This window comes from Corapipo altera, unplaced genomic scaffold (assembly GCF_003945725.1).
Source record: "Corapipo altera isolate COAL_440 unplaced genomic scaffold, ASM394572v1 104, whole genome shotgun sequence".
Classification (NCBI taxonomy): Eukaryota; Metazoa; Chordata; class Aves; order Passeriformes; family Pipridae; genus Corapipo; species Corapipo altera.
This window is the reverse complement of record NW_020884920.1, coordinates 6,089,856-6,101,851: the sequence shown is the minus strand read 5'-3', so window position 1 is coordinate 6,101,851 and position 11,996 is coordinate 6,089,856. Positions and strand designations below refer to the sequence as shown.

Below are 11,996 nucleotides of genomic sequence, written 5' to 3'. Positions count from 1 at the left end.
GAGGGGAAAAAAAGGGGGGAAGGAGGGGAAAAAAAGGGGGGAAGGAGAGGAAAAAAAAGGGGGGAAGGAGAGGAAAAAAAAGGGGGGAAGGGGAAAAAAGCCATTTACCCTTTGGTGTCATTGCATTTCACAGCTCTCAGGTAACGAACAACTTCCCTGTAGCTGGGGAGAGAAAAAAGAGGGTGAGTAGGAAAAGGAAGGCAGTGCAAAGCTACAGACAGGTCAATCAAATATTTACTGTAATTAATGAAGCAAAACAAGAGATCTTCCCACACAAGAGGGTGGAAATACAACTGGAAGCAAGAGACAGCTGGAAATAAATTCCAAGAAGTTATTCACTGATTATTTCTACTCTGGTAAAATCAACCAAGAGGTTGCCTTTCAATTTAATTCTTTAATGGACTGTATTCTTTTGAACACTGCATTCATTTGAACACAGACCTCTGAAGGCCCAGAACACATTTTTTCTGGCTGTTTTCCACCAGTCAGCCTTTGATGAACAGAAATTGCTTTAAAAATCAACATCTAAAAACCGACAGGGTTTATGGAAACACAGAAATCGTCCCCTTCAACATTGTTTTTCTGGTTCTGAGCATTCAAAGGGCTTTGAAAAACTTCAGAAAGCTCCTGGCCTTGTTGATAAGGAATAAGGGGCATGAACAGCTTCAAAGGGGTCTTTGTTTTCTGTCTCCCCATGCTGCTGAACTGCAGAGCTTTGGAAAACACTCCACTGCAGTCAAAACGTTAAGAGTTGAGTTTCCAAAACAAAAACCTCCCACTAATCTTACTTCTTTTTGTCTACCAGCTTCTCCACTCGAGCCTCGATGACAGGGAGTGTTTCCCAGAGGAATATTTTCCTGCCTTTCTGGGTCCTCTGCCCGGTGATGTTCTGGCCTTTCAGGACCGTGGTCAGCAACACATGATCCCAGGGCACCACGTTCAGGCTGGGAGGGCAGAAACAAAGGCATTTCAACTGTGTTTTCAGATTAAATCCCAATTTTTTTGATCTTAAATCCCTTCAAGTATCATGCAGATTTCCTAATAAACCATTTTGGGGGTTTACAGGTGGGAAAAAGAAAATTAAAAGCTGTATGGAGAACAATTTAGAGCATCAAACAACTTTCCCCGTAAGGATGGGACAAATAAAAGCAAGTTAACACCAAAATATTCCTGTAAAATGCTCCCACTTTTACTATCAAGGAAAGAACCAACCCCTAGAGTTGTTTTCAAATCAGGTAGCTGTATAAAATATATCCTGTGGACAAAAAAGGCAAAGAACTTACCTGTTTGAGAAGCCAAAGCAGTGACAGGGAAGGGAGATGGACTGAAAAAAATTAATGAACTTTTCATACAGAGTTTTTGGAAAGTCACACAACACCAGCATTCTCTGAAGTTGGGTTGTGATCCTATGATTTGAGAAGAAAAAAAGTAATATCTTAAAATTAGATTATTTGCTATTAAGATGTGTCTTTTTTTTAATCACAGGGGAAACTGCAGAAGTTTGGGGTTTTTTTTAGTTAAATATCAGACAGTTTGGGTCTATATTTAAATCTCTGCTTTAAGATTTGTAGTGAATAATGATATTAATCTTTTGCTGTTATTTTTAATACCAGTGAAACCAAGGTTTTGTGGTTTTAAGCTTTAAAACAAAGATCTCCTGGGAAAATGTACAAGAAACACTGCAAACTATGCTGGACTTGATAATCCACCTGAGCTCCTGCACCCTCCCTGCTCCTGGAACCATCTCTGGATTGACTGGAGATAACAAAGAAGAGTTTACTCCTTTAAGCTTTGGGGAGGGAGGTAAAAAAATCTCAAGAAATTAAAAACTTCAAGAACAGTAATTTCAAATGCAAACTGCTCAAGGATTTGGGTTATACCTGTCATTAATTTCAGATAAAATGAGAATATGGAATTGGGTTTGAGTGTTCCCGAAAGAAGTCAAGAATTAACTCAATAACCTTCTGTGGCAAGTGAATTTGGGGTGAAAGGGGAAAGCTGAAGCTAAAATGAGAACTGAATTAAGCCAAGGGAGCTGGATGTCCTCATTCCCCAGCCTCTGGGGGAGCTTTACTATGTTACATCCCTGGCTACTCCATCCCAGTGGAATATTCCAAGGCTGCTGTTTTGATCTCTAACAGACACTATTTGCTCTTTGGTTTAACAACCACCACCTGACACCTCCTGCTCTGCCCTTCCAGAACACCCCACCTGCCTCTGCACAGGGGAATTGTCATTGGAAATTTGCATTTTTAAAAGCAAACAGAGAATTCTGTAGCCAGGAAGAAAACAAATCTCACCTTTGGAACAGATATGGGACAGCAATCTTTAGTGAAGTAGTATGGCCAAGGTTCTGCCAGCTTCTAAGAGGGGAGGGAAAAAGCACTGGTTAATGTTTGCCTGTTTTTCCTGCCTTTTCCCCTTCTCTGTGCACCATCCTTTTCCTTAAAAGGCACTGGAAATTGCCATGTTAACAAAAACCACTGCAAACAGGTAAAACAAATGCTCAAAGTGCAAACCATGTTGCAGAACTTACAGTGCTTTACAGCAGTGCCTAATCCCAGGAAGTGCATAAAGAAAGACCTTCCCAAAGGATGCATCCAGCCTGCTCCTGGCAAACCTGGACAGCTCCTCAGAGGGAACTGCAGAGGAGCTGCTGTTTCTGGCCTGTCAAACCAACCCAGACCCCACTTACTTCTCCTTTGTGAAAACCCTTGAATTTAAGCCCTAAAATATTGAAGTTTTGCAAAGCAAAGCTCTGCACTGCTCGTGCTCAGTGAGGAAGAATGGAACAGCCATGACACAGACAATAAAACTGCTCAGGCAGCAAAGACTGAAGGGTTTAAATTCTGATTTAATATATTTATTGTGCAGCCCCCCAGCTGACAGTTCAGCCTGGGAAGCATCTAAAACCTATCACCCAAGGAACATCCCATGCTCCCTTCCTTCCAGGCCAGAGGTTTCTTCACTCAATGCAGCTTCTCAGGAAAGATTCCATGTCCCTGTACTTTCTCCAGGGGAATTAACCCCACCTGCCTCCATCTGTTGTCTGTCATCCTCCCTCCTCCCAGTTCCCTTCTCAAATTCCTTCCCCTTGCTGGAGATCATCTCCTTTCCTCAGGACTTAATCCCACTTAACTTCTTCCCTTCAAGCTTTAACCTCTTTTCCCCCAAATCCCTGCTGTAACCAATCCCACTTCTCCCTCAGGTGGGTTCATCTTCCTCTTGTGCTGCAGCCTGGGCTGGGATTCTGACACTTCCTTACCCTTCATAAATGGAACCCTGGAATTCCCTCCCCAATTCCCCTCCCCTGGAGAAGCAAAGGTCCCACCTGGATGTGGCCCTGGGTACTTACAGGGTAGGGTCTTTGTGCATTGCAATCTCTTTGGCTGCTCCCAGCAGCATCACAGCAGCAGCTTTAGGACTTTCTTGTTCTGCCTGATTTAAAAATCTTGTTACCAGGGCAAAAACGTCAGAATACCTGAGAAAGTTAAGGGGTCTATAAGAGAAAGGGTCTGCAACCATGAACTTCACAAACAAATGGTAATTGTGACCATTCTACAGTTTGAGAACAAGCTGCCTTGCCTTGAAAGGATTTATGACATGATGAAAAGGTGCTTGCACAACCATTAATTTCAGTATTTTTTAAATACTTGGCTTGTTACATCCATTAAAAGGTGAAACCCACCCTAAAAACCAAATTAGTAAAAAAATCACAGAATCCTGGAATGGTTTGGGTTGAAAGGGACCTTAAAAACCATCCAGTGCCACCCCCTGTCAAGGGCAGGGACACCTTCCACCAGCCCAGGTTGCTCCAACCTGGCCTTGGACACTTCCAGGGATGGGGCAGCCACAGCTTCCCTGGGCAACCTGTGCCAGGGCCTCCCCACCCTCTCAGTCAGGAATTCCTTCCCAATATCCCATCTAACCCTATCCTAAAATACAGGCCTCATTTTCATGCTTTCCCAGGTTATAACGAGACATTATCAGGTATCTTGTATGGCACAACAGATGTATTTAAAGATGTATTTAAGAGGGTGTTTAAACTCCATTCAAGTGTAATTTAACTTGCTGGCCCTCTCAACTCCATTTCTGCTGCATCAGGTGCCACAATTCTGTCACTTGACTAAAGGAACTCAAACCTGCATTGCCCAAACAGTCTCTGCTGTCACTTACTTGTACACAAGCTCCATGTTCCGTGACCTGCAGGCATTGCACTGCCCAGGGGGCAATTTTGGCAAGCAAAAGCATTCATGTTGTGTGGGAGGCGTCCTTTCTCCAGTCAGGTACTTATTATATTCCACATAAAGTTCCTGCATAAATTTGATTAGAAGACTTCCTAAGAGACAAGACAAAAAGAAAACAAGAAAAAAGTTGCACTGAGAGTTTTGCATCTCTTTTTTCAAGTCAAAAGAAAGACAACCACAAGTTCACTGTGTAAAGATTTAGCCAGTTGCTTGCACCCAGTTTTATTTGGTGAAAGTCTGCTCCTTCTTCAAACTGAAAGAAGGGAAATTTAGGTTGGATATTGGGCAGAAGGATGGTGAGGCCCTGGCTCAGAGTGCCCAGAGAAGCTCCACCTTCCAGCCTGAAGTTAATTATTGCCTGTATCCCACTTGATTTTGAGGTGGCCAGAGGCAAGAACACAGCAGTCTGTGCTGTGAGGGATGGGAAAGGTATTATTTTTGTGCTGAACAGGATCAGAAGGATCTGTTTGTGTTTCCAGGTGTGTTTTGAGACATTTCTGGTACTTCCCTGTGAGGGAGGGGAGGCCCTGGCACAGGTTGCCCAGAGAAGCTGGGGCTATTCCATCCCTGGAAGTGTCCAAGGCCAGGTTGGACAGGGCTTGGAGCAACCTGGGCTAGTGGAAGGTGTCCCTGCCCATGGCAGGGGGTGGGAATGAGATGGGCTTTAAGGTCCCTTCCAACCCAAACCACTCTGTGACTCTTCCAGAGGGAGGCAAACACGAAGCTGGACCCGCGGACCGGAGTCTGGTGCAAGTCTGACCCAGATAAAGAGCAGCAACAGCAATCTGCCACCCCAAAAATCCACTGAGCCCTGCCAGGCAGAGCTGTGGCCCAGCCAAGCTGCTGCCCAGGCTGCCAGGGTGCTGTGGGAGCAGAGCACCCACCCCCGTGGCGCAGCTCGGCGTCGATGTCCGTCAGCTCCAGGTTGAACATGACCAGGACCCCGGCCAGGGCAAAGTCCCGCTGCTCCTTCCAGAACCTGCTCTTGTTGTGGGCATTGCAGTGGCACAGGGAGGGGGTTGTCCAGTTCTGGCACTGTTGTAGAAAACAGGAAAGACAGGGAAAGGTTTTTTTTTTTTTTTGTGTAATTTTCCCCCCCCCCCTTCCAGTTGAGCAACTCAAAAAAACCCCCCGGTTTCTCTGAGTGAAGGGCTACAAATCATTTCACCCTTTACACACCTGAGCAAAGGCACAGGGAGGTACTCAACGTGACAGTAACTCAGTATCATGGCAAACAAGAACAAAAAACACCCCCTCATATTATTTACTGTCACTCCTGAACATTTCACAGAGGCCCTCAGGGCTGGCACCCTCCCCACTGGAATTTGGGAACAGAGCCTTGTCTTTGCATGTTCACCCCAAGTTTGTTCACAGCTCAGTTTTCTGAACTCTAACAAATTCTAAGAAACCCCCAAACTGATGGCAAAAAGGCACAAAAAAAGCTAACAAATGTTTCAGCTGGTATACCTTGTCCTGTTTGCTCTACCTGTTTTGCTAGAAGAACATTTTAGGAGCACTGGTTAATGTTATGTTCTGTTCTGCTTACTGGACCAAAGGCCTTATTACAGAAAGAATAGGAGTAGTACACACAAGGTAATAAATTAGGTAAACTGGACATTTGAATGAGGTATAGAAGGTCCAGAGCCATGATTTTGCAAGCTTGAAGAATTCAGGTCACCTAACAAAGAACTCCCAACTCCTCCACTCCAAGTTAGGACAGTCTAAAAGTCTGACATCTCTCTAGTTCACTGAGAAACAGTCTGATTCAGGAATTTGATTTTATGAAATGCACTGTTTGCCCAAAGCAAACAGGAGGTAAATTTGCTTCTACCTATTAAATGTTTACTCCAGCAACTATTAGAAAGAAAGCCTGACAGAACCACACTTTTAGCAGCTATGAAGCAGACAGGGATCAACCCTGAGGAGAGGAACTGTTAAAACAATCAAGTTTCATGTATCACTTATTGGTTTTGTGCCCTTCAACTCTTCCCTGGGAGGGTGGGGAGGCCTTGGCACAGGTTGCCCAGAGAAGCTGTGGCTGCCCCATCCCTGGAAGTGTCCCAGGCCAGGTTGGACAGGGCTTGGAGCAACCTGGGCTACTGGAAGGTGTCCCTGCCTGTGGCAGGGGGTGGCACTGGATGGACTTTAAGGTCCCTTTCAACCCAAACCATTCCAGGATTCTTTTTATTGATGGTTACTCTATTTACTCCCAGTTGTCCTCTCACCTCAGAAGCCAGTTTGTCACAGATGTAGCAGTAGCACTGGTCACAGATCTCAGCGTTTTTGCCCAGGGGTGAGCAAGTGTCACATTCTGTTCTCCTACAAGGGAAGGTTGTTCAGGAAACAAGTTACATCCTTATCCAGCTCCACTTCTGCTTCCAGCTCTTACAAAGCTCATGAGGTTTCGTGACTAAAAGGACTAAATGTGGACAGTGAACCCCCAAATCACCCTCCCCAGCCCTGACCATACTCGAAGGGGTGTGTGGTGCAGTCGTATCTCGCGTGAGGCATCACATTGGCTTGTTTACAGAAAGTCACCATTAATTCACATTCCTCATCCACAACCTCAGGTTTCTCCTCTCCCAGGGCAGATTTCTCTGTAGGGAAGAGCACAGGAAGAGTAAATCAGTGTAAATCAGGGAACTACAAACTTCCTTGCAAATTACTGACGTTTTCTTTTTAAATGTTTCCAGGCCCAAATTTTCTCTTGATTTCATTTGGTGCCACGAAGAATGGTACAAAAAACTTCCATCAACTATCAGAACAGAGGATGTGGAATCAAAAAGGAGCCAACTGACATTGAAAAGGCTCAGTTTTAGCTCAGTTGGTAATATTTTGAAACTACACAGCACCATCTTTCATGTTAAGAAGTTCCACCAAAGAAATCCCTAAAAATTACTAAATCACAGCATTTCTTCCAGGTTTAATTAACTTTTGAAGCACTTTGATTTTCCAGCAGCAGAAAGACAGATTTCAGGCACATCAGACAATAATTTAATTCAGTTTATTCCAAAAGTCTTTTAGGGAACTTCATCAGAAGCAGCTCTTACCCTGGGGGTCTACAAACAGGACAGAATTCCCAAGAGTGTCCTCGGCTTCATCATCACTGATCAGGATTATGCTCTGCACTTCCTCCTCTCCTGATGGCCCCATGGCTCCTGAAATCCAAAGGGAAGGAACTACCTGGCAACAGACAAAACACAGAGACAGTTACCAGTTTCAAGGTCCTTTCCTCAACAAGGCAAGAAAAAGACCCCTCAAGAACCCAAATTCTTCATCTCTGTTGTGTAAGTTACACCAGGGACTGAAGTGTTTGATCCTCAGCAGCTCAAAAAACACTGGAATTCCATCCAGTGCTGAGAGAACGCTAAAAACATGGAGATAGGGGTAAAAGAAAGAAAACAGACCCCAAATGTGAGCGGTGCTGTTCTTCAGGTGGGTTTAGAGGGACTGGCTTTGGAAGAACTGTAATAACAAGGGGGAATGGCTTCCCACTGCCAGAAGGCAGGGTCAGATGGGATACTGGGAAGGAATTTTTGGCTGAGAGAGAGGGGAGGCCCTGGCACAGGTTGCCCAGAGAAGCTGTGGCTGCCCCTGGATCCCTGCAAGTGTCCAAGGCCAGGTTGGACAGGGCTTGGAGCAACCTGGGCTGGTGGAAGGTGTCCCCGCCCATGGCAGGGGGTGGGACTGGGTGGGCTTTAAGTTCCCTTCCCGCCCAAACCATTCCAGGATTCCATCCTGACCATGACTCCCCCAGCCTCCCCTCAGCCCTCGCACAAGCCCCCCCAGCCCCCTCCCCGCTCTCGTGGCCCCCAAACCCCCCCGACTTCCCTTCTCCTCACCCCGAGCCCCGCACAGACCTCCCCCAACCGCCTCCTCCCAACGGCCACAACCCCCCCGCGCTGCGACCAACCCCCTAAACCCGCTCCCGCTCCCCTCGCAGCCCCCTCCCGCCGTGCCCAGCCCCGCAGTTCCCCTTTTCCTCCCCCAACCTCTCCGTTTTCCCCCCGTTTTCCCCCCGTTTCCCCCTCACCGTCCGGCCCCAACCCCGAGCCCGCCACTCTTTGAAGGCCCGAGCACTTCCGGGGCGGTGGCGACGCCTGCGCGTCACTTCCGCCCTCACCAAAGATGGCGGGGCGGGGCCGCCGCCATCTTTGCTGAGGGAAATTCTTTTTTGTGGGGGTTTAAATAAACCTCTTTAAATAACCCGTTTAAATAAACTGTTTAAATAAATCCCTCGCCCTACGCGTCTGTGCAGCGCCCTGCGGGGCTTCTTGGTGCGTGAGGCGCCGCCAGAGGGCAGGAGGGAGGTGGTGAAGCGTCTCGCGCGCCCTGTTCGGGGGCATCATGGTGGCCCCGGCCCCTCAGGTGACACCTGCGCACACCCACACACCTGTGTGGGCCCAGGCGCCTCCCCAGAGGTCAGAGAGTTGCTTCTCTTCCAGTCCTGCTGTATCTGCTCACCCCAAGCCACAGCTGATGGTGGAGGACACGCTGTCACTGCGTATTGTCGCTCCTAATCGCCACCTCCTGTCGCGACAGGCGACCCCTCCTGTCGCGACAGGTGACCTCTCCTGCGAGCCCAGCTCGACATCAGCGAGGAAAAGCCACATCTAGGAGCCGAGGCTTCACCAGTAACACTAGATGGTACCAGAGCTCCACACAGGACTCCAAAAAACCTTGGAATTCTGAACCCGGGAAAGCTGGAGATGTGAAGCCGCATCTCTTGGTGTGCTGCTGGCCCAGGGAACGGCGTTCGCGCGGGGAAAAAGCCTCCAGGGGAGTTGGGAATAAAATAAGGCCATTTTTTTCTGGTGTTCAGGGCGACAAGTGCAATGTGTTTGTGGTTAAAAGTGATCAGCAGAGCGATGGTGTTGCAGCACTGGGAGGGAAAGTTTGAACGGAGACTCTCAGGGAGTTTTTCAGTAATAATAATTAGGTAAGGAAAATCTGGGAAGGATTTTAACTTGATCAGAAACTGCACATGGCAGGTTGGAACTGGATGAGCTTCAAGGTCTCTTCCAACGCAAACCATTCCACGATTCTATTCCATGATTAAATCTTAAAAAGAAGGTATCCTGGTATCTTTAATCCTTGATATCTTTAGTGTTAGGAACTATTCAAACAGCACTCAGAATATGATCACCTTTTTCTGGAAGCGCCTGCACGCATTGCCTGAAATATTCATGCTTGAAAAAACCCACCCTCTTCCTGCAAATGAATATTTATTCCATGAATAAACTTTAATGTCTTCATGGCTTTCAACACATTTGGGCAAAATGTTTCAAGTTTCTGTGCTTACAATGACAAAACCTGAACCTGACACCTAAATAGGTGGCCTGATTTCAGCTGTGTGGGGCATTTTGGGGAGACAGAATTTCCTCCCTGTAGCTCCCTCCGTAGCATGGCAGCGTTTTAGAAACCTTGGGGAACTCAGTGCAGCAATTTAGGGGGTGAAATGAAGTCTGGAGATAACAGGGGAAAATAATAAAAGGCAGAGCTGGCGCTGGGCCAGAATAATTTTCTCTAAAGCTCCGCTCTCCTGCAGAATTCCTGGTTTCCTGCCCATGGCAGGGGGTTGGAGCTGGATGAGCTTTAAGGTCCCTCCCAACCCAAACCAGTCTGTGATTCCATAATTCTGTGAAGTCCTGTGACATGATCTGATGGCTAAATATGGTCAGGACTTGAGTGCTGAGCCTCATCCAAGACGCAGCAACACCGGTGGTTCCTCTTCCCAGATGAAGAGTTGGTGTCGGCGTCTTATTTTTAGTGGTGTGGGTGTAAAATATGTTGGTTGAATTCCACGTCGCCTGAGCTCGGTCTGCTCTGCCATGGTGGGGTTTGTGCCCAGACACAGCCAAGCTCAAGGCCCCAGACTGACATCATGGAATCATAGAATCATGGAATGGTTTGGGTTGGGAGGGATCTTAAAGCTCACCTCAATGCCACCCCCTGCCATGGGCAGGGACACCTCCCACTAGCCCAGGTTGCTCCAAGCCCCATCCAACCTGGCCTTGGACACATCCAGGGATGGGGCAGCCCCAGCCTCTCTGGGCAACCTGTGCCAGGGCCTCCCCACCCTCCCAGGGAAGGACCAGAAACATCTCAAAACATACCTGGAAAGGCAAAAAAATCCTTCTGCTCCTGTTTCAGCAGGAGAACAACACCTTTCCCATCCCCTCAGCACAAACTGCCGTGTTCTTGCCTCTGGCCACCTCAAAATCAAGTGGAATATAGACAATAATTAGCTGCAGGCTGGAAGGTGGAACATCAAGGAGGGAATACACAATTCCAGGTGTCATTAAAGCTTCAGACCGTTTTCCACAGGGCCCTGCCCTGCTCTTGGTTTATTTTACAGGTAATTCCCACAACTGTGCTTCCAGGAACACTCAGGACCAGGCTGGGGCATTAACTGGAGGCACAGAAGACTTCTGCTCCCTGGGAATGATCAGATGAGGGGCAGAGGAGTGGATTTCTCCCCACCTGCTCCTGAGCTCGAAGGGAATTTCCCTCCAACCGCAACAGCGAACAGACCATTAAAATGTCTGTTCCAAACGCTTTCCATGTCCCATTTATATTTACTGCTGCTTCATCCTGCTGGAAGGCAAAGGCCTGTTTGTACCTGCTGAAAGGTTTGGGATGGATCAGTTGACTGGAAAAGGCTCTGAGGATTGAAACCTGCAGTCCCACACGGACATGGGCTAATCCATCAGCTGAGCCCAGCCGAGGTGCCAGAGCTGACTCCTGTCATGGCTCTTGGGCATGTTTGGCCCCAAAAACGATGTTCAGAGCTGCAAATGTAAAAGAGATTCGTATAACTGAGCTTTTGGAAAAGGGTTGTGGTGTTTCCTTGCTTCCCTCAGCATCTCAGCAGATTCGTTGCCTCCGTTCATGGACAGGCTTTCCATGGGGAGGTGAGGGCAGGTTCCCCCTTTTTCACCTTTGAAGAGCCCCTCGGTGCATTGCAATGGGCTTTGTGGAACCAGGTCTGCTCAGGTTTCAGAAGGAAACAGGACTTAGGTGATTATAACGTGCCTGTGAGGGAATGACGGGCCCTGTTTGTACCTGGTGTTGCTGAGATGGGAGGAAATCAGCCTTGCTGTCCAAAAAAAGCTGGATTGAGGAGGAGGGGTTGAGACAAAAACTCACCTCCCTGTGCAGGAGCAAAATGGTAGCAGAGCAGGGAAAATGGGTTAAGCTCAGGGCCTGCATTAGTGGTTTATTCCATCTAAATTAGCAACAGGGTTTTCCTTGAACCCTGATTTTGTGAGGCAATATTCTGTGGTAATATCCCATGGGTGGGGGAATGTTCCCCTCACAGCCCTGTCCCCATGGAATTACTGAATTCTGGTGCCAAGTTCAACCAGTGGACAACAGGTAAAAATCCTAAAGTTAACACATCCCTATAAAGGTTGTGATAAAAGATTTGTGTTTGTGTGAGAGAGAAACCACAACCAGAAAGCTTCAAATCCAGGAAGAAAAGGGACAAAAATTCCCAAACCATGGAAAAGTCTTGGTAGCATTCATACCTATGAGATACTAGAAAGTCCACACAGCAGAAAACACCCAAAAAGGAGACTCTGGGTGGCTGACCAGGCAAGAATTGCTCTGGGTGAGGTATTAGTCATGTCTTTTTTCCCCCCACTTTTCTGGTGTATAAAAAGGGGTGAAATCCTGCCATAGCCACAGGTTAGTTTGGTTTAAAGGTCCATCAGCCCTGAGGCACAAATCCATTGGAAACCAGGCTCC

At 47.4% G+C, this 11,996-nt stretch overlaps 1 protein-coding gene across 1 annotated transcript in view; it reads right to left on the bottom strand.

The window, feature by feature from the left end:
• Positions 1-11,093, bottom strand: part of LOC113953471 — a 17,035-nt gene extending 5,942 nt beyond the window's left edge. Inside the window, exons 1-12 of the mRNA XM_027656657.1 lie at positions 10,995-11,093; positions 10,870-10,940; positions 7,298-7,430; positions 6,718-6,844; positions 6,473-6,566; positions 5,132-5,282; positions 4,177-4,339; positions 3,356-3,481; positions 2,301-2,363; positions 1,284-1,406; positions 789-944; positions 109-162 (exon numbers count right to left, since the gene is read on the bottom strand). Coding sequence (XP_027512458.1) covers positions 109-162; positions 789-944; positions 1,284-1,406; positions 2,301-2,363; positions 3,356-3,481; positions 4,177-4,339; positions 5,132-5,282; positions 6,473-6,566; positions 6,718-6,844; positions 7,298-7,430; positions 10,870-10,940; positions 10,995-10,998 — 1,265 coding nt within the window. The 5' untranslated portion in view covers positions 10,999-11,093. The remainder of the gene's footprint in view (positions 1-108; positions 163-788; positions 945-1,283; positions 1,407-2,300; positions 2,364-3,355; positions 3,482-4,176; positions 4,340-5,131; positions 5,283-6,472; positions 6,567-6,717; positions 6,845-7,297; positions 7,431-10,869; positions 10,941-10,994) is intronic.
• Positions 11,094-11,996: the final 903 nt, after the last annotated feature.